Genomic DNA, 25,806 nt, shown 5'->3' on the forward strand with positions numbered 1-25,806 from the left:
CCCTCCCTAATCCTATGATTTCTCTCCCAGGCTGTTAATTTGCTATGGTGAGGATCAGGAGGCCAAAGGCTCCCATATAATGTCAGGGATCCAGGGAGGTGCAGTATGTATGCATGTGCACGATTTCAAGTGTGTGTGAGCGTGCACGGGTGCATTTTTGGATGTTTGTTGTTAAGTCTGTCGAGCAAAAATCTGCACTCCAGTGATTGGCTGCTGTACCTGGAGGTGAAGACAGACCTTTTTCATGGCCTCAAGTGCAAAACACTCACATTACTGGCGTACCATATCCACTCCACCTCCCCCCCAATACAATGAAGGTGAACAGATTAGTGGTTTGTGGTGCTCTCAGCATCGTAATTACATAAAGAGAACCCTCAACAGCATTGTGTCTTTCCAGAAACAGTGTGTTCTCAATGTTCCCACATACCTCACTGTGAACAGCTTTTGGTGGAACTACTTGAACTGGGACATTGTCACAGGAGAGAGATGTTCCTGTTGAATTTTTTAAATGTAATGCTTCAATGCTGTAAGCAGCGCGCGTGAAATTCCATTCCCCCTCCATGTATTAGGAAAATGACACAAAATAAAAAAGAGACAAACACCTTGAAAACTGGGCAAATAAAAAGTTACACTTTATTACAATGGTACATGAATTATTATGAATTCATGCATGACTTCATGCATGAAAAAGCATGAATTCATTCATGTAGCACTTCATGAATTATCAGTACATCAGGTATAAAGATTAATAGTATCTAATGCATGACTTAATGCATCAATTAAGGTATTTAAATCATCATAATTTCGGATTTATTAATGATGCTCATGTCTTCTTCATAGGCATATCTGTAGTTAAAGTGACTGTAGAAGAACTGTAAAGAACTGTAGTGTTGTAACCATTGTTAACTAAACATTACTTCATGCGTGTGGCTCTTCAAATAAAGTGCTGACCTGGTCCATCTTTAACATTAACAAATAAGATATGATTAATGGTGGCAAAAGCAGCAATCATCTTTGTGAAAAAATTGTTCAGACACTTAGAAATTAGTAAAAACTTTATTTTTAATTAATTTATTTAAATTATCCTACTTGAGCGAGCACTGTTCTCAAGCATTAATGATTAAGTGTCTCTGGGGTATACTGTTTCTTTGTGTCAATGTAGTGACCACAGTATCATTTTTCCAACCCACTCCTTTAAATTCTTAATACATTTAATTTCATGCCACCATCAATCATATCTTATTTATCAATATTAAAGATGGACCAGTTCAACACTTTATTTGAAGGGCCACAAGCACGATGGAGAAATAAAGAAGTCATGATTAGTTAACAATGATCACAACACTACAATTATTCGGACTATATGTACACTGCTGTGGCTGGTCAGTTTTTTTTGAAGAAGACATGAACATCATTCATAAATCAGAAATCATGATTGAAATACCTTAACTGATGCATTAATTAACCTATTGTTCCTGCATTAAGTCATGCATGAGATACTATTAATCTTTGTACATTACTGATAGTTCATGAAGTACTACATGAATGAATTCATGCTTTTTCATGCATGAAGTCATGATAATTCATGTACCATTATTATAGTGTAACCAAAACGATCTGCAGGGCTAGATGCAGGAAGGGGACAAAATGTTTTCTCTCTGATTTGATCGTAGTGTGAATGGTCCATTAAACCTTTCAGTATTTTAAGTCCTAAACATTACGATTGGATGGAAGCAGGCACACACGCGCCCACAGTGCCAACGACCAAATCTGCACCTTCAGCACGTGCAGTGATACAGCTCTAACCAGGTTAACTCTGTCTGTTGAATATTGGATGAGGCTGAGGCAGCCTGGAGCCCCGCAGCAGGTACAGCAGGTCAAAATGCCAGATGTGGCATGAGCGATGCTGATGCTGATCCATGTTCCTGTAAATGCTGCTCGCTTTGGGTCTGAGCAAGTGTAGCTAGGAGAACAGAATGAGTTAAGTTTTCTGGCTACAGCCGAGACGATCGTTCACCTGTCTCCCCCTCCCTCTCTCCCTCACCCTTTCCTTCCTCCTCGGTAGCTCAGGCTGACAGTAGTTGCTTCCCAAAAAGGTCAAGCGGAGAGAACCTTAATTTTGCCAGCAGCCCCTGCAGATATTCAGACCAGAGGTTTTCTTAATCTGGCTTTACTGCCTCCATGTTACATTTATGAGCCGAGATAGATGTTTGCTCGAGATTTCACCGATAAGCCGAAGAAATATCAAAAACTCACAGTGCAATTCTCTGGTAAATAGCCAACTATCTCCCTCTCTCAAATACCATCTCAGACTCCAGAAATAAAATCGGAAGAGGATCCGCTGAAGGGCACTCTTCACATAGAGCGATTAAGACATTTCTGGCACATTCTCCTGCATCCTGCTTTTCCAGTTGGAGAGGTGAAACAGAGTAATCTCACGCTGCATTGGCTCTAAAAGACAAACCAGGCTGAATAATTACACAGAGCAGTACAATAATCAACATAGTCCTGACATAAAAAACACTGCAAAGCTTATAGTTGTCTCTCCAAAGGGCTGACAGCTTCCCCGTCGCGTTAGCCGTGCTTAATGGCTAGCTTTGAGACTGTGCGGCCAGAGAGAAAGATGACAAATAAATTAAATTATTTCCATGAAAAAGTGCTACTGTCAATGTTGACGAGGAACATTTGAGGCGATCGGCAAGACGGAGTGGTAATCGGTCCTTGAGCCAGAAGCAGTAGGTGGCGGACTTCAGAGGAAAGACATCTGATGATCTTTTATGCTCTCCATACAAGGTGTGAATCGTGTTCTGCTTTCTTTGCGGCGGTGGCGCGCTACGGCCACTCTCCAAGGAGCTGCTGGCTGGCGGAGGTGTGAATGAGAGTCACAGAACAGCCTGGTTTTATTGTCTCCAAACGGTGGATGCAAGCCAAGCTATTGTGCGGGCTGAATCTAATGAAATCCAGCCATTTTCAGAACCACCAAACAACCAGCACAGGGTGTTTTATTTGGCTTGCCTTGCAAAACGCTCTCTAATGTTTAATATCACCATTTCCAGCTTAAATCCTGCTGCAACACATGCCACGGATCTGATCTAAGTTTTGAAAAAAGTTGTTCTAGGGAGCTTTGAACTGAGAAATCTGGTAAAAGGAGTGATCACATGGATAAAACTCGTGTACAGAAAGACTGGAGTGAACCTTCTGCATACTTAAACTCTTATCTCAGTCGCCCTTGCTGCCGTGTTACTGTAATTCTCGACTTTTCCGCCTTTAGATGAATGAACGCTTGATTACAGATGATGAAGTGGACACAGAGAAAGACAGGCTGAGAAAGAATATAGCTACTGTTTAAGGATTCCCTCCCACAGCGTATTTAAAAGGTATAACTGTGTGTGTGTGTGTGTGTGTGTGTGTGTGTGTGTGCGTGTGTGTGTGTGAGACAGAGAAACAGTGTGAGCCGAGCTAGACCCCTGCGTCTCCTAGTCATTACAGCTCATTTGTCTGAGTGCTATTCCACTTGGCTGGGTTGAGTTAACAGTTTGCCCTGGCGCTCTCCACCCTCCTCTGAGCCGAGCACAGCGACACATGTGGAGAGAAGGAAATGGGAACACGAATGGGTTCGTCGAGGGCGCGCGCCCATACACACCATGCATATATACCGAAGAAAACTTTTCTTGCTCTTTTGTAGCAAACACATATAGCTGTATAACAAATCAGAGCGCATCTTAAGACAAAAACAAGGTTTGTGAGTAAACTCCCAGCACTGGCGGCTGTTTAATCCCCCCGATCCCCTGCAAAGTCTAATGACAGCTAATCAGATGCACATCCACACTCTAATTAACCAATTAGCTGCTAATGGATACACATACAGTACGCAAAACACCGTGGAATCATTATGAGACACTCAGTTTTCACTTTACCCAAGACTTTTTTTTTTTTTTCCTCTGGCCAAATGAGGAAGACAGGAGGCTGTTACCAAAACACATCAGCTACATGCTTCCTGCCTTCCTGAAAAGTTTACTTCTGCAGCAGGGAAATGACATTTGGTAAGAAAGACATTATCCCTGAAATTAGTGCATGCACTATGTAAAAAATAAATAAATAAATACAATAATGCCATCTGTTTACACACATTCACACAAAAAAACGAAGCGTACGGAGCTTCTCTTTCTGTTTAAAAAGAATTTTAGACAGCCAATTTCTATGCTGAATATCTTTCTGGTTCCTTAATTAGCTTCTAATAAAATTAATGGGCAGAGCATCCACTCAATAAAATGCTTTAGAATGCAAAATAGGTGCAGACTGAGGCCAAGGACTGTCTAATTTTCAGTCAGCGAGGCAACTCAAAAATAAACTTTATGTCATGGTGGTAATTCAGATTTTATGACTCTTGCCTTGTCGTAATTGTGTTAGAAAAAAAAGAGTTGTCCAAATGTGTTTCCAGCATTGTTCTACATGTATTTTTGTTTTAAACCAGTTCCATTAACTCTAGACAGGAGCACGCAGAGGGAAACAATGGGATGACGGGCCAGGGCCTGTTGAGAGTGACATTGATATAAAAAAAATCAACCATCAATAACAACTGGGCTCATAAGTAAAGAAGTAAATGACAACAATGCAGCACAGCGAGACTCTATATAAAGAAGAAAAAAAAACTAGGAAAACAAGAAAATTAAAGAGTGTGTGAAAACCATCTGGCTGCTTCTATTCAGCTGCCATAGAAATTCCTTTTTTTGAGCTTTACAGCTAATGGAGCAAGTACTCATTAAGATGTGTTTTTTGTTAAATTTAAAAAAGTTCATGCTATTCCATCTAATGAACATATTGCAGAGTGTATCTTCATAGGCCATTAATATCCATATTAATGGTTTTCTTATCCTTGACATGATATATGAGCTTAATAACATTTCCCCAGGTTTTTTTCTACCATCATCATATAACAGTAAATCGATATTTTTATATTAACAATGAAAAACAATGACTACATGTAATGTGAAAGTTGTCACTTGCGGTGAAGAACTCGCTCGACTCTGCAGTTCAGCAGCATATTTTTTACAAATTGATATGGTTTAATGTAACTGTAATGTTCTAAATTCACTCTTACCGCTCGCTGAAAGGAGCTGATGCATTAGTCAGTTGGACAGAAACACAACTCAAATTAATGCTAACTTCCCTTTGTTTAGTGGATGTGTAAATTAGCCACCGTTAGCCAACACGCCCGCCAACTTTAGGTGCGCATATGAATGCGTGTTAACAGTTTGTTGTGCTGCCTATCTTAGCTTATCACACATACAGTATAATGGTATTGTTGTACATTATATGTTGGATGATGAGTACAGTGCAGAAATACCAACAATACATTTTGGAAAACGGTCACTATTTCTGTATATAGTCTGTCCACTGACAAGTTTCCTTTTCAAAGGTCCCACACAGTCTGAGCACAGCTCCTCGTTCCTCCTTGATGCTTTCTCATTTAAAAAAGGGACAGTTCCACATTCAGGGAAATATTTTGTTCGCTTTCTGGGGAAAAGTTAGATGAGATTAATACAACTCTCATATCTGTCCGTTATAGAGGCTGTACTCGACATTCAGAACATTAATATAGAAGCAAATAAATATTTAATATGTAAAGATATAGTGGAGTATTGGCGACCTGAGCAGAGAATGAAGTAACACTCCATCCGTGAGTGAAGGTAACAAAATCTGCCGCCAAGCACCTCAAAAGCTCACTAATTAACACTTTGTGTTTCATTTGTTCCATCCCTACAAGAACCAAAGTGTAAAAATGTCAATAAGAGTATTTCCCAAAACGTCAGACATCCTAATAAAATACTGACTTTTGTTATATGTTAATAATTAAACATCAGCTGAAAATCATCCTTTTTTTCTCTTAAAGATTATTATTGGCATCAGTAATGCATTATGGGTTGGCCTTTACTAATGAATGGTAGGAGAACACCTGCACTGTAAGTATAACCAATCATTGGTTTCACAGATTTAAGTCTAGCTGTGAAAGGATGTTAATTAAAAATCTGTCTCACAAGAGTAAATTATATTTCTAGGCTGGAAAAAAATGTGATTCAACTCAAATGTATCACTAGTAAAAAGACTGAATGTGTGAGGCACTCAGACATGTGTCCATGCACACACACACACACACACACGCACACACACACAGTAAGAACACAAACACACACACTATAATACACCCACATATGCACACGACTCACAAGTTCACAGATTGACTGCGCTCAGCAAGAAGTGCTTCACGGTTGGCAGTTTTCCTTTCTTTTTCTGCTTGACAGACTTATCAACCGAGTTCAGGTGGTGCCCCATCTGCTAGCGCAAATTTAAAACACACACACACACACACACACACACACACACACACACACACACACAAAGACACATGCTCAAGGAATAAACTCAATCAAATGTCTGCCCTTCAAATCATCATTTCTGATCCCCCTGGCTCCTTCTCTCCCTCCCTCTCTGACCACATCCCGACCTCTCGTCCTGTTCTCTCAAGTCGCTTCTCTTTATTGTCCTCTGTGAGCCAACTGCTCTGCCCAACATCCTCAAACTCTCCTCCCACTCTTTTCTTCATCTTTCTCGCCGTCGTGCGTGTACACAGGCTCGTCTCCGCATCCGCCCCGCAATCCCAGGGACCGTGCCCCCTGCTGTGCAGAGCCCACCCTGTCCAATGCAGCAGATGGCTGAGCAACACATGCATGCACACAGACAATCACCACACGCACACATAGGCATACAGTAAAAAAAAAAAAAAAAAAAAAAAACATTCTCAGGCCTGAACAAATATTCACACAACACAAAATGTCAGACACATTCGTATTTATCTGTACACATAGTACAGTTCGTCAGAAAATACAGGTTTACACAACAAACACAACACACACACACACACACACACACACACACACACACACACACACACACAAAGACATACGCTCAAGGAATAAACTCAATCAAATGTCTGCCCTTCAAATTTCATTTCTGATCCCCCTGGCTCCTTCTCTCCCTCCATCTCTGACCACATCCCGACCTCTCGTCCTGTTCTCTCAAGTCGCTTCTCTTTCTTGTCCTCTGTGAGAAAACACTCAGCCTAGTTAGTCAGTTATAATAAGAACTGCCGCTTCAGAGAAGTTCAAAACTTGATCGGCAAAACTTACATATCTTTCTCATTCACCCAACCATTGGGGTATAATGCATTATGAATGTATTCATCCCGGCAGCATTTATTCATTTATATAATTCTGTTGTACAGAGCCACGAGCTGCCGTGAATCAATACACTCTTCAGCCTGCACAATAGGGCTGTAGGATGCATAAGATATGCACATACCAAACACTATAAAATGGGCCTTGACAGAAAATGCTTCAAGAAACTGCTGAGAACAAGGGGAAACTACTGGATCGAGAATGAGTTATGGCATGATGCTGAGCGCATATAATGCCACAAATGTCTTTTTCTCAAGAGGCAAATTATTCTTTTAAAAAGCCTCACGCGACTGCATTACAGGTAATTAAAGATGCAAAAATATTTACCTCCAATGTATGTTTACTGGCATATAAACATACTGGCTGGACAACAGTGTTGGCTAGTAAACCTACCTCTCCATAAAGTGCCATTTGTTAGGCAATTATCTTTATTCTACCAAGCAGAAAATAACTTGCACGGAATGGTAAGGTGTGCTGGTGCGGAGCTCATAATACCATGCAGACAGTATAATTAGGCCGCTCTTTACGGGGGGAAAGAGTGGGGTCCTGGCAGCAATTTGCAGGCGCCTTCCAATATCCATGAATGATTCTTTGAATTTAACGATGTAAACAAACACTGTCTTCAATGGCGGGTAGTCGGACAGTGAATGGTAGGGCTGGTTGCTTAGGAATGGAGGATGGAGCTGACTGACCGGTGCTGACATTTGGAAATATGAATATGAAAATACCTGTTGCCCACGTGTACTTTTAAGTATTTGCAGTAGTTGTGTAAAAACCTTATGGAGCTCAAAATCATTGCTTTCCAGTTGGGGGTAAAAAAAATCAATACAATGGAGTGGCAAAGCAGGGTCTTCCTGTGGAGACCTGACCCGACACCTCGTAGCAGTAAAATATAAACAGTGGATAATGTGTGAGTGGATGCATAGGTGCTGTCGATGTCTTCTGGGTCAATTACACTGGTGGGTGGCACATCATGTCACTGCCACCTCGTTCCCCGGTCATCCGGAGCCAAAGATGACGCACATCAGCATGCACACCTCTACGTATGAGTTTGCGTTTACCCGCAGAGAGCCGCGGCCGAGTCCTGGGCGTCTGCATCTCTTGCCGCGCGTGGGGCAGCATGTGATAGCGCTTGGCCTCGTTGACCAGATCACGACACGCCTCCGACGATTTGATCAGCTCCTCGTTATCCACCACGTTCAGCAGGTAGGACGGGTGGATGAAGGGAAGACGCACCACCGCCAACAGATCTGACAAAGTCTGAGAGGGGGAGAAGAAAAAGAGAACAATCAGAGGCAATAAGTGAGCGATGCTTAGATAACATAACGGAGGCAAAAAACAACTAGCAGACAACAACAATAAAAACAAAACAAAAACTGTGTTTGCAGACATTTAAATTAATTTAGACTGAGTGAAACTGCCGGGGATGATCAAAGAGGTTTTATATGAACAACATTAGCACAACAAATAGCATGTTAATACAATACAGTCAGTAAACACAGACTCTCATCTTTCACAAAGTACAGTTGGATTAACTCCCAACAACCCATGTTTTTGTTAATGTCATAAAAGATAAAAAAAAAAAAACAACAATCATGTTTGATTTGATTTGAAGGCCTGTACTGTTAGAGTGAGGAAACCTGGGAGTAGCGAGACCATTACTTCAGTTAGTGTCAGTGTCCAAGGCCTCAAAATTTCAGTTTAACACGCTGCATGTGTCACTTTTTTATGTCTGTGCTTGTGCAGGACGAAATGGCCAGGCAAGAATGAAAAGACAAGACCGAGACGGTTATTTGATGTATGCACCATGATAGGTGCATTCACTCTTGTACATTTCCAAACAGAACTCTAGAGACTTCTAATTCGGTCATTAAAAGTTATTCAAAAACTAACTTTTCAGTGGAATACGCTCACCATTTCACTTTCATATGCGCATTTGATTGCACTGCGAGAGCTGAAACGAGGCAGCGGGGGGCATCATACCGCTTCCACCTTCTGCTTCTGATTTTTCCGGCTCCATGTTCTTCTGCAGCTAAATTAAGACCCAGTTCTGGATAATCACAACCCATTCAAGCCAAGAGAGGATCCAAAGACGCTACACCACGATCAAGATTGAATTTACACAATTACGGTTTATAACTGGCACCTTTTCCTTTAAAGCTATAGTGCGTAGTTTCGGTCGCGCCCATGAGGAATTCTAAGTAATGATAACAACACTGTCAGCGTGTCCACGATACAGCCTTCCGTGATCGTGCACCACCCCCGCCCCTCCCCCACGCAATTCCTAGTAGCCAAGGAGGACACGGAGGAATAAAAAAACATGATGGACTCATCAGAAGAGGTAATTATGTTAAGTTGAGCTTTTTGAGCAGGAAAGTCGCCAGACGCCATCTTCTGAACATAGCCATACTGAGAAATACAGAGAGAGTTGTGTGGAGCTGATAGTCTTAATTAGCTTTGTAGCAACTCATTTGGCAATGGCTTGAATGGACGTTCATTAATATAAAAAGGTTACTTACTTTAAGGTGTCTTTTGAGCATGATGATTGGGCTTTTTTTGGAGAGATTTAAAGTTGTGGAGTGAACCGAAATGATTAAAAATCCTCAACTATGTGCATGTTTGTTCAATTGCTGGGTGTGCATTCATTCAGTACACTCACATGTGCATATACTGTATAGGTGTTCAGCCACAGAGGTAGGACAGACTGTTGCCATGGCAACCGTGTCTATAGCTCTGGCTGCTGGATTTTTTTTTTGTTGCTTTTTGTCTTTCAGTGTGTGCGTATCTGTGTGCTTAGCGTGGCCGTCTGTACCCCCCGTGGGAGTCTCATCTATGTCGACAGTAAAAGCTGTAAACAAGCTCGGACGGAGTGAGCTGGGTGGAGATTGACCCCGTTGACCCGGCTCAGAGCGACGTGACCAAGCCGCGTGGGAGAGAGCGACAAAACAACAGACTCAGGGAAACATCATTCAGGGGAGAACAAATAATAAGCTGACACTCTGCGTAAGCATCTCCCTCTTCCACCTGAGGCCTTTTTTTACTCTGGCATATGTCCCTTTTGTTTTCTACCAATGTCCTGGGCGTATCTGACCAGAAAAGAAGGAAATTAGACAGCGGGCAAGGGTACAACGTGGAAGAGAGGAGAGAATGGCGTGAGGAGGAGGGGTGGGACAAGAGAGAAGAAGACAAGTGAGGGCAGAGGAGGAGGAAAGGAGGGAGAAGAGCACAACAAGATGAGCGAACTAAAGTAAACTGAAGACAAAACAAGAGGACGGGAGAGAGGGAGGATGTGACGGAAACACCTTCCTGCAGATGGGACGGACTATTTCCCTCCTCCACGAACGTACACAGCTTACCCAACAGTTTGTCAAACCAACAGCTCAATATCCACATAAACGCTGGCGCTCGCTCCCAGCGCCCATGCTCAAATGCAGCAAGAAGGTAAAGTTATAGCGAGCTACTTGGCATCCGGAGATCTTCTTAAGGGAAGAATCACAAGCTCAGGAGGAGGTAACTTCTTCCAATTAAAGTGCCTCCATAGTGGGAGAATTGCCCCCAGTAGTTAGTGAGTCACGTCACACTCAAATGGAATTGACTTAAGCTTCAGGCTCTGCTTTTCTATTACAAGCTGCTTTTCTCCAGGTCTGCTGCAATCTCACCTACTTGGGTTTTATGACATTCTATCATTAATGCCAGTAATCAAATGTGGACACTTTTTTTTTAAAACATTTGACAGAAAAGCCTTTTTAGACAAACATCTTTTAAATTAGTACGGTCTGAGGAGGACTGCACTCCATTTTGTTGTACAAAGTATTTCAAATCAGTTGTAGCTCTTGAGATCATATGTGTGCATCTGCAGGTCATCTGAAATAGGGCCACAACTGACCGCTCTGACCCTCGGAGCTAAATTAAAGTTGTATATGGGGCAGTTCCAGCCAGGTGGTGCTCTCAGCGACACAGCAGAAACAAATGTGCTAACGTGTTTGGGGGTGCATTTAGAAATCTTGCTCCTATTTGGTACCGCAGGTGGACGGCCAGAATTTAGTTTTAGGTCTTCTCTGGTGTGGAGTTTGCATGTTGCGTTGGTTTCAAAAAATAAGATTTTCAAAAAAATCTTAGGTGGGACTGTGAACGTATCTGTTAATAACTAGGCAATACAATCATGACCTGTCCCAGGTGTTGCATGCTGGGATAGTTATCAACAACCTCAAATAGGGATAAGGGAGTGTCGAAAATCGGTCATCCGGGAGCTCAGAAGCAAACTGCTTTCACAATTCGCAGAGAAGATGAAATTGGAACACTTTTTTCTACCTTTGGGAAATGGAGTTAAGAAAAACAAGCATCCTACTGTACCATCTGCAATTCTTAGCCACGCACAAACCCACATCTGTTGTAGCCTTTCTTCACTTGCCAAACATCTTTAAAATGGCAGTAAAACTACCTCAAAGAGACAGCATCTGGTCTCTGCAAAAAGGTAAGGACTGCTACCACAAGCATAAATATCCACCCAAAAACCTACACCTACACATACATAAAAAGAGACAGATGGATACAATTCAGCAGTACTGTCTGCAGGATGATTGTACGGCGTTATAATCATGTTGTTGCATTGAGTCCGAAGGTTGATTTGACTATAAATCTTGTTGATGAGATTAAGACAATGTAAAGTCACTGGGCCTGACCCCAGATTAAATAACCAGGGATTCAACTGTACTGTACACGGAGCAGGATATTCCCGGAGTATGTGTGTGTGGATGGATTTAGTAGAGAGGGATAGGGTAATACTCCATGGGTTTTTCTATACTTTAATTCATCTTATTTCAGAAAAAAAAGAATGAACTCTCCATCTCTAATTCTAACCAACTTACTATCTCTCCCACTTCTTTTCCATGGACTCTCTCAATACCTTCATTCCCGCTCCTCGCTCTTCCTCCCACACAAGCATATATCGGCATGGAAATGAGGGAGAGTTGCACACTTGCTGCTAAAATTCAAATTCAAAGTGTCAGACCGCACGAAAAGAGAGAAAAAATAAATAAAAAATCAAGTCCTGAAAAAGAGTCCTGCTCCATGCCAGCTGTTGAAACCACTCTAGCAGGATACGGTTTACTCAAGGTTCTTGTTTTATCTCTAGAAATAAAGAACAAAGAAGACAGTTGGCACAAAACCTTACTTTGGATGAGTATTTCATGAGCTACTTTTTATTCTTGAACTTTAAGTTTTTCGCCAGGCCCACTCGTATCTAGTCGTTCACTGACTCACTCATGGACCTTGAATGCACAGTTGGCGCCTGTCCAATGTCCACTATACAACCTATATGCCACTTTGATCAGTGGTGGTTTTCTAATGACATGCTTTTATGCAAATCTAATTCAAATGTAGTTCATGTACACTGTATGCTGTGTGACTTAGTGACCCATTATGTTGTCAATTACTCTGTGATCTTCGTTTCAATCACGTCGCACTAAGTAAATACTCTTAAATCATTTGGGGGGAGTAATTCGTTCTGCATTCGCTTTGCACAGCTTTCAAATGCCACTCTGTACCGGTGCCCCTATGCTACGAATCCGTTTATGGGTTCATATGTAGACTCTTCCCCTCTTAAACCTTTATAGAAAGTAAAATGATAAGTAATTCATGACTGAGGTTAAACTTTCATCTAAAGAGGCATAGCCTTCTTGAGAACCCAGCTGCACCACGATAATCCAGTCCCTTAGTCGATATATTTTTAAAAATACAGAAATACAACTAGCTGTAAACAGTTTAGCCCTTTCATTCCTCCATCTTCTCCACCTGTCTGAACCTTCCTTTTTCTATCAATACCCAAAGTGCCAGAATGATTTTCACCCATTATGCTTGTGGATGAAATCTTTCTTCTTTTTGTGGCAGATATAGTCATGGGATTACACTAATGTTGCTGGCGTGTGCCTCCTGGGGAACTGAAGTCTTTTGTGTGGGGAATTAAATTACTGTGTTTACAAGATTTTTTTTTTTCTTTTAAATGACTGATACATAGTTGAAGGCTGATTTTTCAATATCTCGCAAGCTTACCCAAAAGTAGAAGATTCAACATTTAAAAACACTCAAACCTTCCTTTTGTTAGCGCTGCTAAATACTGATGAAAGCTAGGTGTTTACCATCCTCTCTGGAAGCATGGTGAGTGAAGACTGCATTCACTGGACGCACGCCACATTTACTGTGTGCTAAAAGGGTTAGATTTGACTTGATGTGATGGTGATGATGTGTGAGATGCGAACCAGGTACGTAAATGAGAGTACTCACGACACTCAGACCAACGAGAGTGCCGTGCTTGCACTCAGGGGTTGAGAGCAGACGGCGTTTATCCGACTCCATTTCTCTTGAACAACCTCTCGAGCAATCGCTCTCTCGTGCACAGGCACGCAGAGTGAACTCTGTCCCTCCAGACGAATGGGGTGACCTGTCATTTTCATCGTCTCGCCTACTCATGCAAGCAATCCTTGTGTGCTTAAACAGAGATGGCATCTGATGGATGCAAATCATTACAGCTACAGTGCCAACTGAAAGATACTGAGCCTACTGTGCCTTTAAAGCATGGCGTGATCTTTTAACATTCTTAATGAGGAGTTTGGTGGGGTTTTTTAACACGTGGAACAAATGGAAAGTATCCACAGAAGTGCTGTCGACATATGGAGATGCTACTTTTAGCCTGTTCGCCCACACACACTCCCCAACCTTCTTGAATTTTCCATGGACAAGGATCATTTATGAGGAGTCCATATGCTCATCCACTTGTATTCAATATGCAACCCAGATAACACCTTGCGACTTCACCTCTCTAATGGTCTCTATCCACACAAAAAAACCTCACTTTTTGTCTTCTTCACACACGCATGCACACATACTCGAGAAGGTGGACAGAGGATGTGAATGGGTTGAGCGCGGTGAAAGGCAGGGATAATGTGTCTAACAGGGAGCCTCTCAGATCTGTCAGAAGCAACAGAGAAGCAGCCGGGAAGCCGCCATCCGCTAACACAGATGACAAATGTCCACTGAGCATTTCCCATTCCACTGCTGTCAGCGAGGACTAACGCCTCTTGCTGTATGTGTGTGTGTGTGTGTGTGTGTGTGTGTGTGAGAAATCATTCAGTGCCATGGCAGCGTCAAATAAATGACACATGAACAGCCATATCTATTTGCTTTGCTCCGAGCAGATAGGAGTGTGCGTCCGCTTTGGTGTGAAAAATGGACAACCCGATGCTTAGAACACAGGTCTGTATGGAGAAAAACACACACACACACACACACACACACACACACACAAGTGTGTGTTCAATAGAGCGCGTGCCCATGTTTAGCCTCACAGTGTTAACATAACCCACTCGGCTGAAATCACCACAGCTTCAGTGTCCTCTTCAGTGTTCTGGCAAATGGTACTTCATTAGGGTTCAAAAGAGGCTTTTCTGGGCGTGTTCGTATGTTGTTGTTTTTTTTTTGAGACTGCATATGTGCGCATATCAGCCAGAAGGGTGGAGAGAGATGTAGAGGACGACAGACGCTGAATGCTGCCCTTAGCGACAACTGACAGGTGCAATGTGTTCTCCTCCGAGGCTTTTTTTCAGCATGACTTCATTCAAAAAAAAAAAAAAAGTTCCTTCCACTCATTTAATACAAAGCATATTTGTACGAACGACTGCCTGCTGTATATTAACAGAAAACTTTCTGGCTTGTTTGTCAACCCACTGAATTATCTTTGACATCAAGCGGTAGCTTCTGTAACTCCCTGCCGATGCTATAGTGCTGCACTTCTTTATTACTCCTCATGAATCCTGGGAAAACTGAAAATTGTGTCTTTGAACTGATGGCGTGATTTGTTTGTTCTCTAGGCGTCGTAACGCTCATGCAACCCCTGTGTGTGTTTGTTACAAGGGGAGCCCGGTGAAAATGACACACCTTTGACTCGCTGTGGATATGCAGCCGTCCGTGGTTGAGCGACTGCGGTCCAACTGGCTGCACACATCAGGACTGAGCGCGCTCTGGGACAACGAAGGACACAGATGAGAACGGAGGTCCGGTGTTCAGTGGCTTGCATCAGATCCCATCCACTCTCTAATACGCAAGTCGCGCTCGGGCCGACATACAAGCGATTTCCAGTCTTGTGTGAATGTTCTGAGCACAGGCCTGGGATATGAACAGTGACATCCTGTAAATCCCTATATGGTGTGTGTGTGTGTGTGTGTGTGTGTGTGTGTGTGTGTGTGTGTGTGTGTGTGTGTGTGTGTGTACACACATGTGGGAATGTATTCATGGGAGTTGGAGAGAAAGAGAGGCAGAGGAAGAAGCAAAGACTGCACGCTGCATCAATCTCCATTGCCTGGCTACGTCTCCTCAAGAGTGTGCATTTGTCACAGGTCATGCTGGCGGCGGCCTGCGCGGAGGATTTTTGGGCTTGCTCTACAACAGTTTCCTTTTCAAAAGATGATTGTTGTGACACAAAGCCGCTCAAAAAACACAATTAATCTTTTCTTAAAGGATGCACAGTGATGAAAAATAAATTAAAAGTGATGCTTGTGGGGTTAAGAGTCATTTGTAATTTTGACGGTAAGTCAATTGTAAAACAGTGAAGGTAAACGTGTCTATGCCTACACAGCCTCAAAGCATTTTTTCTCCTTTCATAATTTTATACTCAGACTACATAATGATGGCATCATTTGTTCTGGGAAAATTATTTTCCTTTTTTTTTCTCTAAATGACTGCTGGAGGCAAAAGAAATATTACTTCATCACATAACCAAAGTCAATTGTATAAACCCCCCAAATAATAACTAGTAACATACTGCATATGGATATTAGGGGTGCACGATTCAGAAAATGTCACAATTCGATTTCGAATTTTAGGCTCAAGATTTGATTCAAAATCGATTTTCGATTCAAAAACAATTCTCGATTAAAAAACTAAAACAATTCACAGTATGTAAATGTAGTTACTTTTCCCATATATGAATAGATTTTTGGAATTCTATGAATCGGTAGAGCTTGAATCACGATACGAACATGAATCCGATTTTTTGCACACGCCTAATGGATATGAAGTAATACCTTTGACTGTATTAATTTGGCTTTGGAAAGGCAAATGTAAGGGCAGGCCGTTGTTATTTTTGATGAGTGGACAGCAGTTCTTTGTTAATGGCCAGGCAGGCCTTTTTTTAATAATGAAAACGCACCATTAACTGTCCTTTTTAGCTGTTACATTAGTGGGACACTTTCCAAAGAGCCAATTAATCAGCCTCTTTTGTCAGGTTGAGTCACCTGGCAAGATAGGATCCTTTATGAAATATGTTCAAGTGAGGCGTAATGGAGGTCCTATTCAGGGATTTGGCAGAGACTGGCCCGTTATAATTGGAGCTATGTGTCTGCGGTCGTCCCAACAAAAGACTGCTAGGTGAAAGGAAGGACTGGTCTCTAGCTGTCAGCACCTTTACAGAGAAAACACAACGCAGGACACCTCTTGCTTATGGAACCAGCCTCCGGATTTAGTTCTCACATGTACTGTTTATGATGATTAAAGCATGAGTCTACATGTTTAGAAGTACGAGTACATTAAGGTGCGCACAATTTGTTATGACCAACAGATCAAAACCCAAACACACAAGAAAAGCACATACAAAAGGTTGTAAACAGCTAATGTTTTATATTTTTGCTCAATGAATGACTTAAAAGAAGAGTTTGACATCTTGGGAAATGTGCTCATTGCTGAGAGATGTATATGACCAATGCCACAGTCATATCGGTCCATTAAATACAAAGCAAAAGCTAGGAGAAGATTCTCTTAACCTAGCATAAAGACTGGAAACAGACTGAGTCCAATATGCTAGGCTAAGCTAACTGTTCGCTGGCAGTAGCTTTATATTTAACGGACATACATGACACTGGTATCAACAGGGGCGTCGGAGTGGGGGGAAAAAGGGGACTGGGTACCCAGGGCCCTCATGTGAGGAGGGCCCAAAAAGATGCTAGAATGAATAGCTGTGGATGTGGGGAGGGGCCCATAGAAAATGCCATTCTACAGGGCCCAGAATTTTTTGCTACGCCCATGGGTATCAATCCTCACATCTAACTCTCAGCAACAAAGCAAACGAGCGCATTTCCAAAAACGCTAACTATTTCTTTAAAGATTATTAATTCAGATTTCATCTATTAACTACTCATTTCGGCACTAAATTCTTTCTAGTGTTAGGGTTAGTCTCTTTTTCACTAAAATATACATACATATAGAGACGTGGTACACACCTGCAATGATACTCAAAGGAAACTGACGCAGCTCTCTTCTTTGTGTCTCACAGCAAACCATTATTAACGCTCAAATGCTCTCACTCTGTCTCTAAGCGATGTCCGGGCCCCGTTTCCTGGAGCCATCGGATGTTAGTGACAGCATAGCAGACAGAGAGAAAATTGCATATTATTTACCCAGCGCGTTCAATATGCCACTTTTCCACTCTATAGCCTGCAGCTTACAACCCACAGCCCATGCACAGACACACAAACGTACAAAGACACACATACGCGTGCGCTCAGATGAATGCAAAACGCACACAAACTTAGCTTAAGGCTTAAAAGCCCACCCGCTTGCCTGTGTTTTTCAGCAGTGCTGTGACATTCTGCCCTGACATGTCATTAAAAAGTGTCACAGGTTCTGGGGCAGTGATTTCCGCTGCTCTCTGCCTCTAAACGGGCAGTAGGGACGGAGGCAGGGGAGGGTGGAAATGATGAGCTGGTGCTGGCCCATGCGTGTAAACTCAGCCCTCCAGGCCAGGACAGCTTCTCCTGTGGCATGATGGACTAACGGCCTATTCTCTCTCTGCTCCCTGCCCCGTCCGCTCCGCAGGCCCCCAGGCTTGCTAGTTGTTTTTGTTGGTCACACATGGGCAGGAGATTTGAGCTTGACCGAGAGCTCAATCACATCTCCCCTGCCTGGATGTCATGGCTGTGCGCAGAGGCACAAACTGTTGGATATCAGATTAGAACACAGGGGCTCTCATTCCATTCCCCTTTTCTTCTTTTCTCACCGTCTCTTTCTCTTTTCGCAGTCACTCCTTGCCTCTCTCTGTCTCGCTCTGCTTCTTTCTCTCACTCCAGCTCTCTTCTTATCCCCCCTTCTTTTCTTCCCCCCCCTCTGCTCTTTTCGTTGACGGGGTGACCCGGGTGTCTCGTCTCAGGCACCAGTGCGGTGGGTTGTTCAGACAACCGGGAAAATGTTCCATTTCTTTTTTTCTTCTACTTCATCTGAGTAAGTCACCTCTGCACCTCTCCATTAGAGTGTGAGATTGCAAGAGTCTGCCGGACTGAGCTGGCTGGAGGTTTGGATGCAGATGACTGGGGTCGCATGTTGTCCTAAAAAGCTGTGCATCGGCCCTCGTTGTGCGTGGCTCCTTGTGAATATTGCGGGACCGCCGAGTCAAATTGTATCAGTCACCCCACAAATTCCTATTTCAGTGGATTTATCAGTCACCATGTCTTAGAAAAACTCATTCCATACTTTCATTTCGATCTTAGCACCTAGACGCACAACTGACGAGCATCACCATCGGTTTCCAATGGCTTGTTCTTATGCTTGGTGTTGTGATCCATTATCGAAAATCTCAGTAGGCCTGATGGATTTCACCATCATCTCAGAAGGATAAATGCTTAAATGTTTAATCCAAAAAGGTGAAAAAAAATAAATAATCAAATATTGACGGATGTGCCTCATAAAGGGTGGATGCCAATGAAGTTACATTGATTGCCGAGGCCTGCACTGAATCTGATCCAGTTGATATAAGGCAGTTCCCCCTCATGCTGGATGATGAGAAGACATTACAATGAGTGAATAACTGCTCCAGTGATGGACCGCTGTAATTTATCTGATAATAATCTCACCTCCATTTTTAAACAGCTATAAAATACTTAAAAATCATCAGCTTTAAATTCATGGTTTTGTGACTGAATCCATAAAGATCTCGTGACTTGAGGTTTTTGCCCCGCTGGATGGATATGCGTCTGACATGCAGTCCATTTTACCTTTTCATGAATGTGACCGTTAGGCTTATTGATCGCTTGTTACAATTTGACCCGCTGTATCTCGGTGTCATCACCTCGCTGGGAAATATAACCTTTTGATTATGATTAACAGCCTCTAGGCATAAATCACACACCTGTTAGGCGTTCGGGGGCGGTGAGGGGTCTGCGGCTGTCTGTGTTTTTGTTGTTTTTTCATGCAGTACAGTGTCTCGCAAACAAATGAAGTGTGACTAAGAATAGAGCACGTTCTGGGGGCAAAGCACTCCTGGGATTATGAACAACTGCTGTGTTAGGTTGTTACATCTGAAGCACAAAGTTGATGAACACTACCAAGAGAGAATGAGGAGTCACTTTACTGGGTTTTCATGCTGTGTAGCGCTCGGAGCAGACAGGGACAGTCGACAGAACAACCACACTAATACGACTCTGCAGACATGCAGTCTCTGCACCGTCAGTGCTAACGAGAGTTTTATCTCGCTTCTTAGTCTCTTGATACACATACAATGTGTGCTCATTTTGGTAAAGTACACTGTAGTGTCAGAGCGTACGCACTCATTAGCTCTCTTTTTATTTTGTATTACCTGCACCCTGGAGTTGGGGTCTTGTTTGATCCACCTGATGACCGTCTCATAGACCAGCTCTTCGGCCTTGGTGTTGAGACTGTCGTTGGACAGGTAGGCCACCAGATCCTCCTTGGACACACTCAGAATCTCTTCCTGTCCTGCCACCTGAAGAGTTAGAAAATAAGCAAAATATCACCTTTCAATTATTGAAATTTGACGTTCACATCCTTTCTGAATGGTTTCTTGACGAATAGGCTGTATCCAGGTTAACTAAAAAGTTTATTTGTGTATTTTCTTCTTTGACTGTTAATGAAAAAACCCTGCTGTGGCATCAGAGATGAAGGTGAGGTCAAGAAAAGCTAAATATTTTCGAGCTCTATAGAGCAAGCGGAGGCATTTTCTATCATATGTGATTCTGGTGCTAGCGGAGAGCTCTTTGAATTGCTCTTGTGCTACAATTTTTTATTTTTTACATTAGGTGATATGTTGCAAACTAAATCCCGCACACTGTCTAACTGGCAAAGACACATTTATTAGCAACGTTTTGATACTAGACCTTGATCCGAAAAATGGTATGTGACAATGAGAAGCCATCTTAAGTCAGGAGTAGCTGTACGCATCAATCACATTCTCCACATGCAATAAAGGCATCAACATCAAACATCAATTTACTATACATGGAGCTAAAAATAAAAGTACAACCTTCTATATAGTAACAATCATAAAAGTGCCACACATTAGGTTATCTAAGAGCTCTTACAGTATTAATACAGGTAGAAACCATTTTAAGACTAACTAGTAAAAAATGGTACTCAAGTAATACTCAAGTCATTTATTTAATTTATGGGTATTACCTTAATTATGCTCCTTATTTCAATTAGAAGTTATTGCTGTTAGTTTTATTCACCTTTATTATTTCTGATCTGGCGTGTCATTTTGTTACACAGGAATCAATGAAGGGACGGATAGGAAAGACGACAAATCTCTACCCACCTCTGGGAAGTTCTGCAGTGCATAAGCTTTGGCCATGTTATGGAGCTCCGTGCAAGTCATGGCTTCAGCCATAGCCAGCACTCCCAGACAATTAGCTGCAGTCAACTGTTTCTCTGGAGTCGATAAACACAGTCGGAGAGATGTGGAGAGAGAGAGAGAGAGAGAGAGAGAGAAAGAGAGAGACAGACAGACAGACAAAAACAAGAAAGAAACAAAAGACACAGGCAGGCTGATTAAGACAGGAAAAAAAACTTGATTCAGACAAGATGACAGACTTCGAAAGCACAGACAGAAAAAGCAGCTGCAGGTAGCACAGAAACATAGCCTATCGGAGTGAATATCTGCCTGAGACTAAAGGGAGAACAAGTATAATAACTCAAAACAGCTCCGGGGACAAAAAACAAGGGGAATCGATCGCTCGCAGCCCAGGCAGGGGGTGGTGGATGGCGGGGAGCGGGAATTGGGATTAGCTGCTGGACCACTTTAAAAAAAGTCCTGTCAGATCTGGGGGTCTATTTCCACACGCAGACACACACACACACACACACACACACACACACACACACACACACAGCTGGGAATATATGAAAGTACCCTGATAGCCAAGCCAGAGGGGAGAAGCTTATGCTACTGTCTGATCTCCTGTAAGGGGTGCAGCATTCAAGGTGGTGTGTCTGTAATTTTAGTTTTTAACACACGTTGTCATTTATCACATGAGAGGGAAAAGTGTTGGTAGTGTAGTGCAAACACACAGGCAGGCAAATGTGTGGATCAACTGGGTCAGCGGCCACTGAAAGAGGCCTGATCAAATAATGGCCATTAAAAGGGAAGCAACGCCAAGCTTTTTATCTGTCAAGACAGACTGAGGGTCTTTCCTAAACAAATATCAGCCAATAAAGGTCACCTAACATCTGCTAAATCACAACTAAACAAAAGCCAAACCAAAGACCAAATAGAAGTGGGCTTCACGCTGCATAAAAGTAGGGGATAGGGGGCTAAACAAAAGTCTGTTGGAAAATGTCCCTCGGTTTTCCCATTTGAGCAGATGAAGCGTTATTAAACTGGGTATGCTCACATACTCAGAACATTAAGTTACATAATCCGTTCATCAGTTTATTAAAAGCTAGACAGCCATGTTTCCAGATTAATTTGTGTAATCAGTTTTAGTTGAGACAATGTGAAAATATTTGAAACCCCCTCCCCTTGTGGCCAATGTATTAATACAAGTTGCAATTTGGAGCAGGATGTTAATTCACTTTAAATCTACAGTCATCTTCGGTCGTGATTTCTCAAAGAGTAGCAGGCAAACAATGAGCGACTTAGAATCTGAAGTTGTGTGAATAAAAGTCAAAGTGTTAAAAGTAGGTCGAGGAGATGTTATTTCTCCTCAGTGTATTTGTTACAAACTTCAATAATATCTGACACGGTATCAATTTCTCTCTGCTCAAGGACGAACGCTTGCGCCTGTATTTTCTCCCCTTCTAATGTGCTGAAATGTCATGAATCATGTTGAGGAAGAATGGATTGACGTCTCACTGGCAATGAAGTCTACAAATGGGTTCCCTGCCCCCACCCCCACCACCCGAATCGAGAAAAACAAATCAATAATGTGGGCTGCTGGTTCTCCGTTACTTTCTTTCACTCCTTTCCTGCCGATGACCTTTTTGCTAACATGCACTTCCCTTGTGTTACCGATAGCCAAAACAATTTATTAAATGGAATGCAAAAGTTGACATTTGCAGCTTTTTGGTTGGTTACCCACTAAAAATCTGAAACATGCCATTTGTGTTTCATGTGACCCCCATGGGCTCCTGAAAGCCCCTCCCCTCCTTTGCTCCACTTTCCGTACCTTGTCTAAGCATGAAATCTGTTTTGCTATTTTGTCGATTCTCTCGTGGTTCAGGCAAGAGGATTTGACATTTAAGTGACAATTGTTCCTCGACCTTTTTATAAATGGGCCCCTGTGCTGGGTCTTGCCCACTGGGATGAGATCAGATGCCCCGTGCCTAACTGAGAGTGTTAGCAGGCAGAATTCTCACACGGCTGCTGCTCGCTTTGGAAACATGACAAAAACAGGAGCGTGCTGATTCTAGAGTCAGGGAGGTGGTTTAGGTTCTGCACAAGGCATTCTGTAAAGTTGTGCATAGTGATGAAGCATGACAACGAATGAAAAGACACAAGGCTGCAGCTCCTGCATGTAGCAGGAAAGGTTGCATAGGAATATCTGATGTAATAAGCAGGCGTACTTGCTGATATAACCACATAAAACACACAGACGCACACACACAAGTGCGTGGCACTATCTTTGTGGGGACCCGTCATTGACATAATGCATTCCCTAGCTTCTTATCCTAACCTTAACCATCACAACTAAATGCCTAACCTTAACCCTTACCCTAACCATAACCTATTCTAACCCTAAAACCAAGTCTTAACCCTCAAACAGCCCTTTAAACTTGTGGGGTCCAGCATTTTGGCCCCACAAAGCTGTCTGGACCCCACAAGTATACTGGACTCCCGGTTTTTGGAACCCACGGATGTAGTTTAACAAGAACACACACACACACACACACACACACACACACACACACACACACACACACACACACGTTTTCTAAGGTGTTCCTACCTAGGAAGGAGACACAGACTTTACAGAAGGTGTTGAACTGGAACTTGTTGGCAGCCTCCAGCAGCGTCTTGGCGTTGGCAGAGTCGATGACCAGCGATCCCGTGTAGACGAACTCGAGCAGCAGCTCCAGCACGTCGGCGCTGATGTTGCTCATGTTCAGCTCCAGCGTCTCGTGGCTCCTCGTCTCCCCCGATGACCTGGTCAACCAATCATGGCAGAGGCGAGTTAGGGAAAACAAAACGAAGAAAAAAACAACAACAAAAAAACACAACAAAAAGAGGATAGGTACACAGATATGCGTATGCTACACACAACACCCATAACACACCTGGGCCAGTACAAGAGTGGGGAGAAAATAAGACAATCATTACACAATAGGATAACAACGTAAAGTGAAAAAAGGGACAGAAACAGAACTTTGGATGGTTTCTACTTTTCTATGGGGCTAGCAGATTTGCAACTATATTGCTGCATCTGAAACAAAATGTCCTCTCTGAACAGAGATTAGGCAAACAAAAAAAAGTTATTGCTTTTTTTAAACAGGCATGCTTATTACATGTGTGTTTTCATGTATGCATAGTTTCAGAGGTGGACATGCATACATGGCAGGGTACATATGAGCTATCAGACAGAAAACAAAGAGAGAAAGAAAGTGACAGCACAGTTTATACACTGACATAGGACGGAATGTAGAGTATGCTGGTTAAAGCATGTTGTGTTTGAGAGGGCTCGCTGTTCGTGAGCCTACACCGCTGCCGTGTGCGTGCTGGATATCAAAAGCAGAGTATCCACTCCTACTGGCGTAGTGTAAGAGGTGCCTGGGAGTGCTTGGATGAAATTAAATAGAATATGATATCCCTGCGTACTGCAGAGCTCGAGATGTGTGAGGTATTGGAGGGCTGCTTTCAGAACTGGGCCACGTTGTGACTTCACCGGGATCAAATGGCAGAGATTAGTTCATATGCTGGATCCCCCCGGAGAGGTATGAGAGCGTTAAATAACACCTCGCCACCAATGTTTAATGTCCCATGTGAAACAATAATCCACTCAAGGGCAAACTAAATGGAATCAAGGCCCTGCAGAACGCATGCCCCCACTACTACTGTCTCTGCTCCCGCGGCTATGGGCATCAACAATATGAAAAGTAACCTACATTAAGATGGATGAAGGCTGTTCGCTTCTGTTACTCATGGTAGCACGATGATAAAGCTCTGTCTGTTTCTGTGTGTGTGTGTGTGTGTGTGTGTGTGTGTGTGTGTGTGTGTGTGTGCATTTGTCTCTTTTCCTTTTCTGTTGGAGCCAGTTTGTTGGACTAGAAATCATGACAAACAGTCAGCATTTAGTGAGACACCGACAGCAAAACAAACAAGATGAGACAGGTAGATGAAATGGTTAGAGTGAAGATGAGAGAAGAGAGGTTGTGTGTGTGTGTGTGTGTGTGTGTGTGTGTGTGTGTGTGTGTGTGTGTGTGTGTGTGTGTGTGGGGGGGGGGGTTGATGAGGAGGAAGCAAAATGAAGGGAGGCAGGGCGAGACGGTTCTTCCACAGGGAGCCAGCAGCCATCCTTCTGAGGGAGGGGTTGAGTTGTTCCATGACTGTGCCTTTGTCTTTTAAATAAGAGATATCCCCGCCCACCCCAAAATAAAGATCCACCATCACACCTAAACAGAGCCTTTGTCCCCGCTGCAATAATCATCAGTAGCCTGTAGTGTATGAACTGAGACATTAGTCGTCATTTAAAGCGTACTCAGGAGGTGAGAGGGGAGAAGGACATCCAAAAATAAAATAAAAAGACAATGGCATTTGTCTCTGCGTGGACATTGGCTGGAAAAACCAAGGTAGTTACTCTTTTTCCTCCTGCAAAGCAAAAAGCCACATAATGTTATTGCCCTTTTTCCACACAAAGCCCTGCAGTGGGGGCAGGTAGGAGGACAGAAAGAAGGGAAGGGGAGTGTTGTTTAGGGTTAAAGTGATGGAGAAAGGTGGGGAAGAAAAGAGAGCGGGGGAGCTAAAAATTAAAGAAGAGCATGCTCATCAACCTGCTCAATTAGTGCAATAGGAACCAGCTCGAGTGGCAGTTTGTTTTGTCTAAGCACTTATGTTATGGAAATGACTTTTCTGGAGCTTCTAAAAGTAGTGGATATTTATGCTGTGTCTGATTGCAGACGTGAATTTAAATAGGGAAAGAGGGAGGCAGGGAGGACAGAAGAGACAGAGGAGGACAGATAGGGCGAGGAGGGCAAAAAAAAAAAAAGATGGGCACACTCAGGCAGAGAAATTTGTTTGTGAAAAATGCACCACTTATTCAAGAAGAAGTCTTAAAATCAGCAAAGACTGTCAAAATGGTGGTGA

The 25,806-nt window shown here is 42.8% G+C and overlaps 1 protein-coding gene across 3 annotated transcripts in view; it reads right to left on the minus strand.

Moving 5' to 3' along the window:
• klhl29 (kelch like family member 29) overlaps positions 1–25,806 on the minus strand; it is a 232,935-nt gene that overhangs the window by 67,022 nt on the left and 140,107 nt on the right. For all 3 annotated transcript variants that reach the window (XM_028605863.1, XM_028605865.1, XM_028605864.1), the window contains 4 exons: positions 23,456–23,652; positions 20,827–20,939; positions 19,852–19,998; positions 8,297–8,495 (listed from right to left, as the gene is read on the minus strand). In XM_028605863.1, coding sequence (XP_028461664.1) covers positions 8,297–8,495; positions 19,852–19,998; positions 20,827–20,939; positions 23,456–23,652 — 656 coding nt within the window. The remainder of the gene's footprint in view (positions 1–8,296; positions 8,496–19,851; positions 19,999–20,826; positions 20,940–23,455; positions 23,653–25,806) is intronic.

Source organism: Perca flavescens, chromosome 18 (assembly GCF_004354835.1).
Source record: "Perca flavescens isolate YP-PL-M2 chromosome 18, PFLA_1.0, whole genome shotgun sequence".
Taxonomy (NCBI): domain Eukaryota; kingdom Metazoa; phylum Chordata; class Actinopteri; order Perciformes; family Percidae; genus Perca; species Perca flavescens.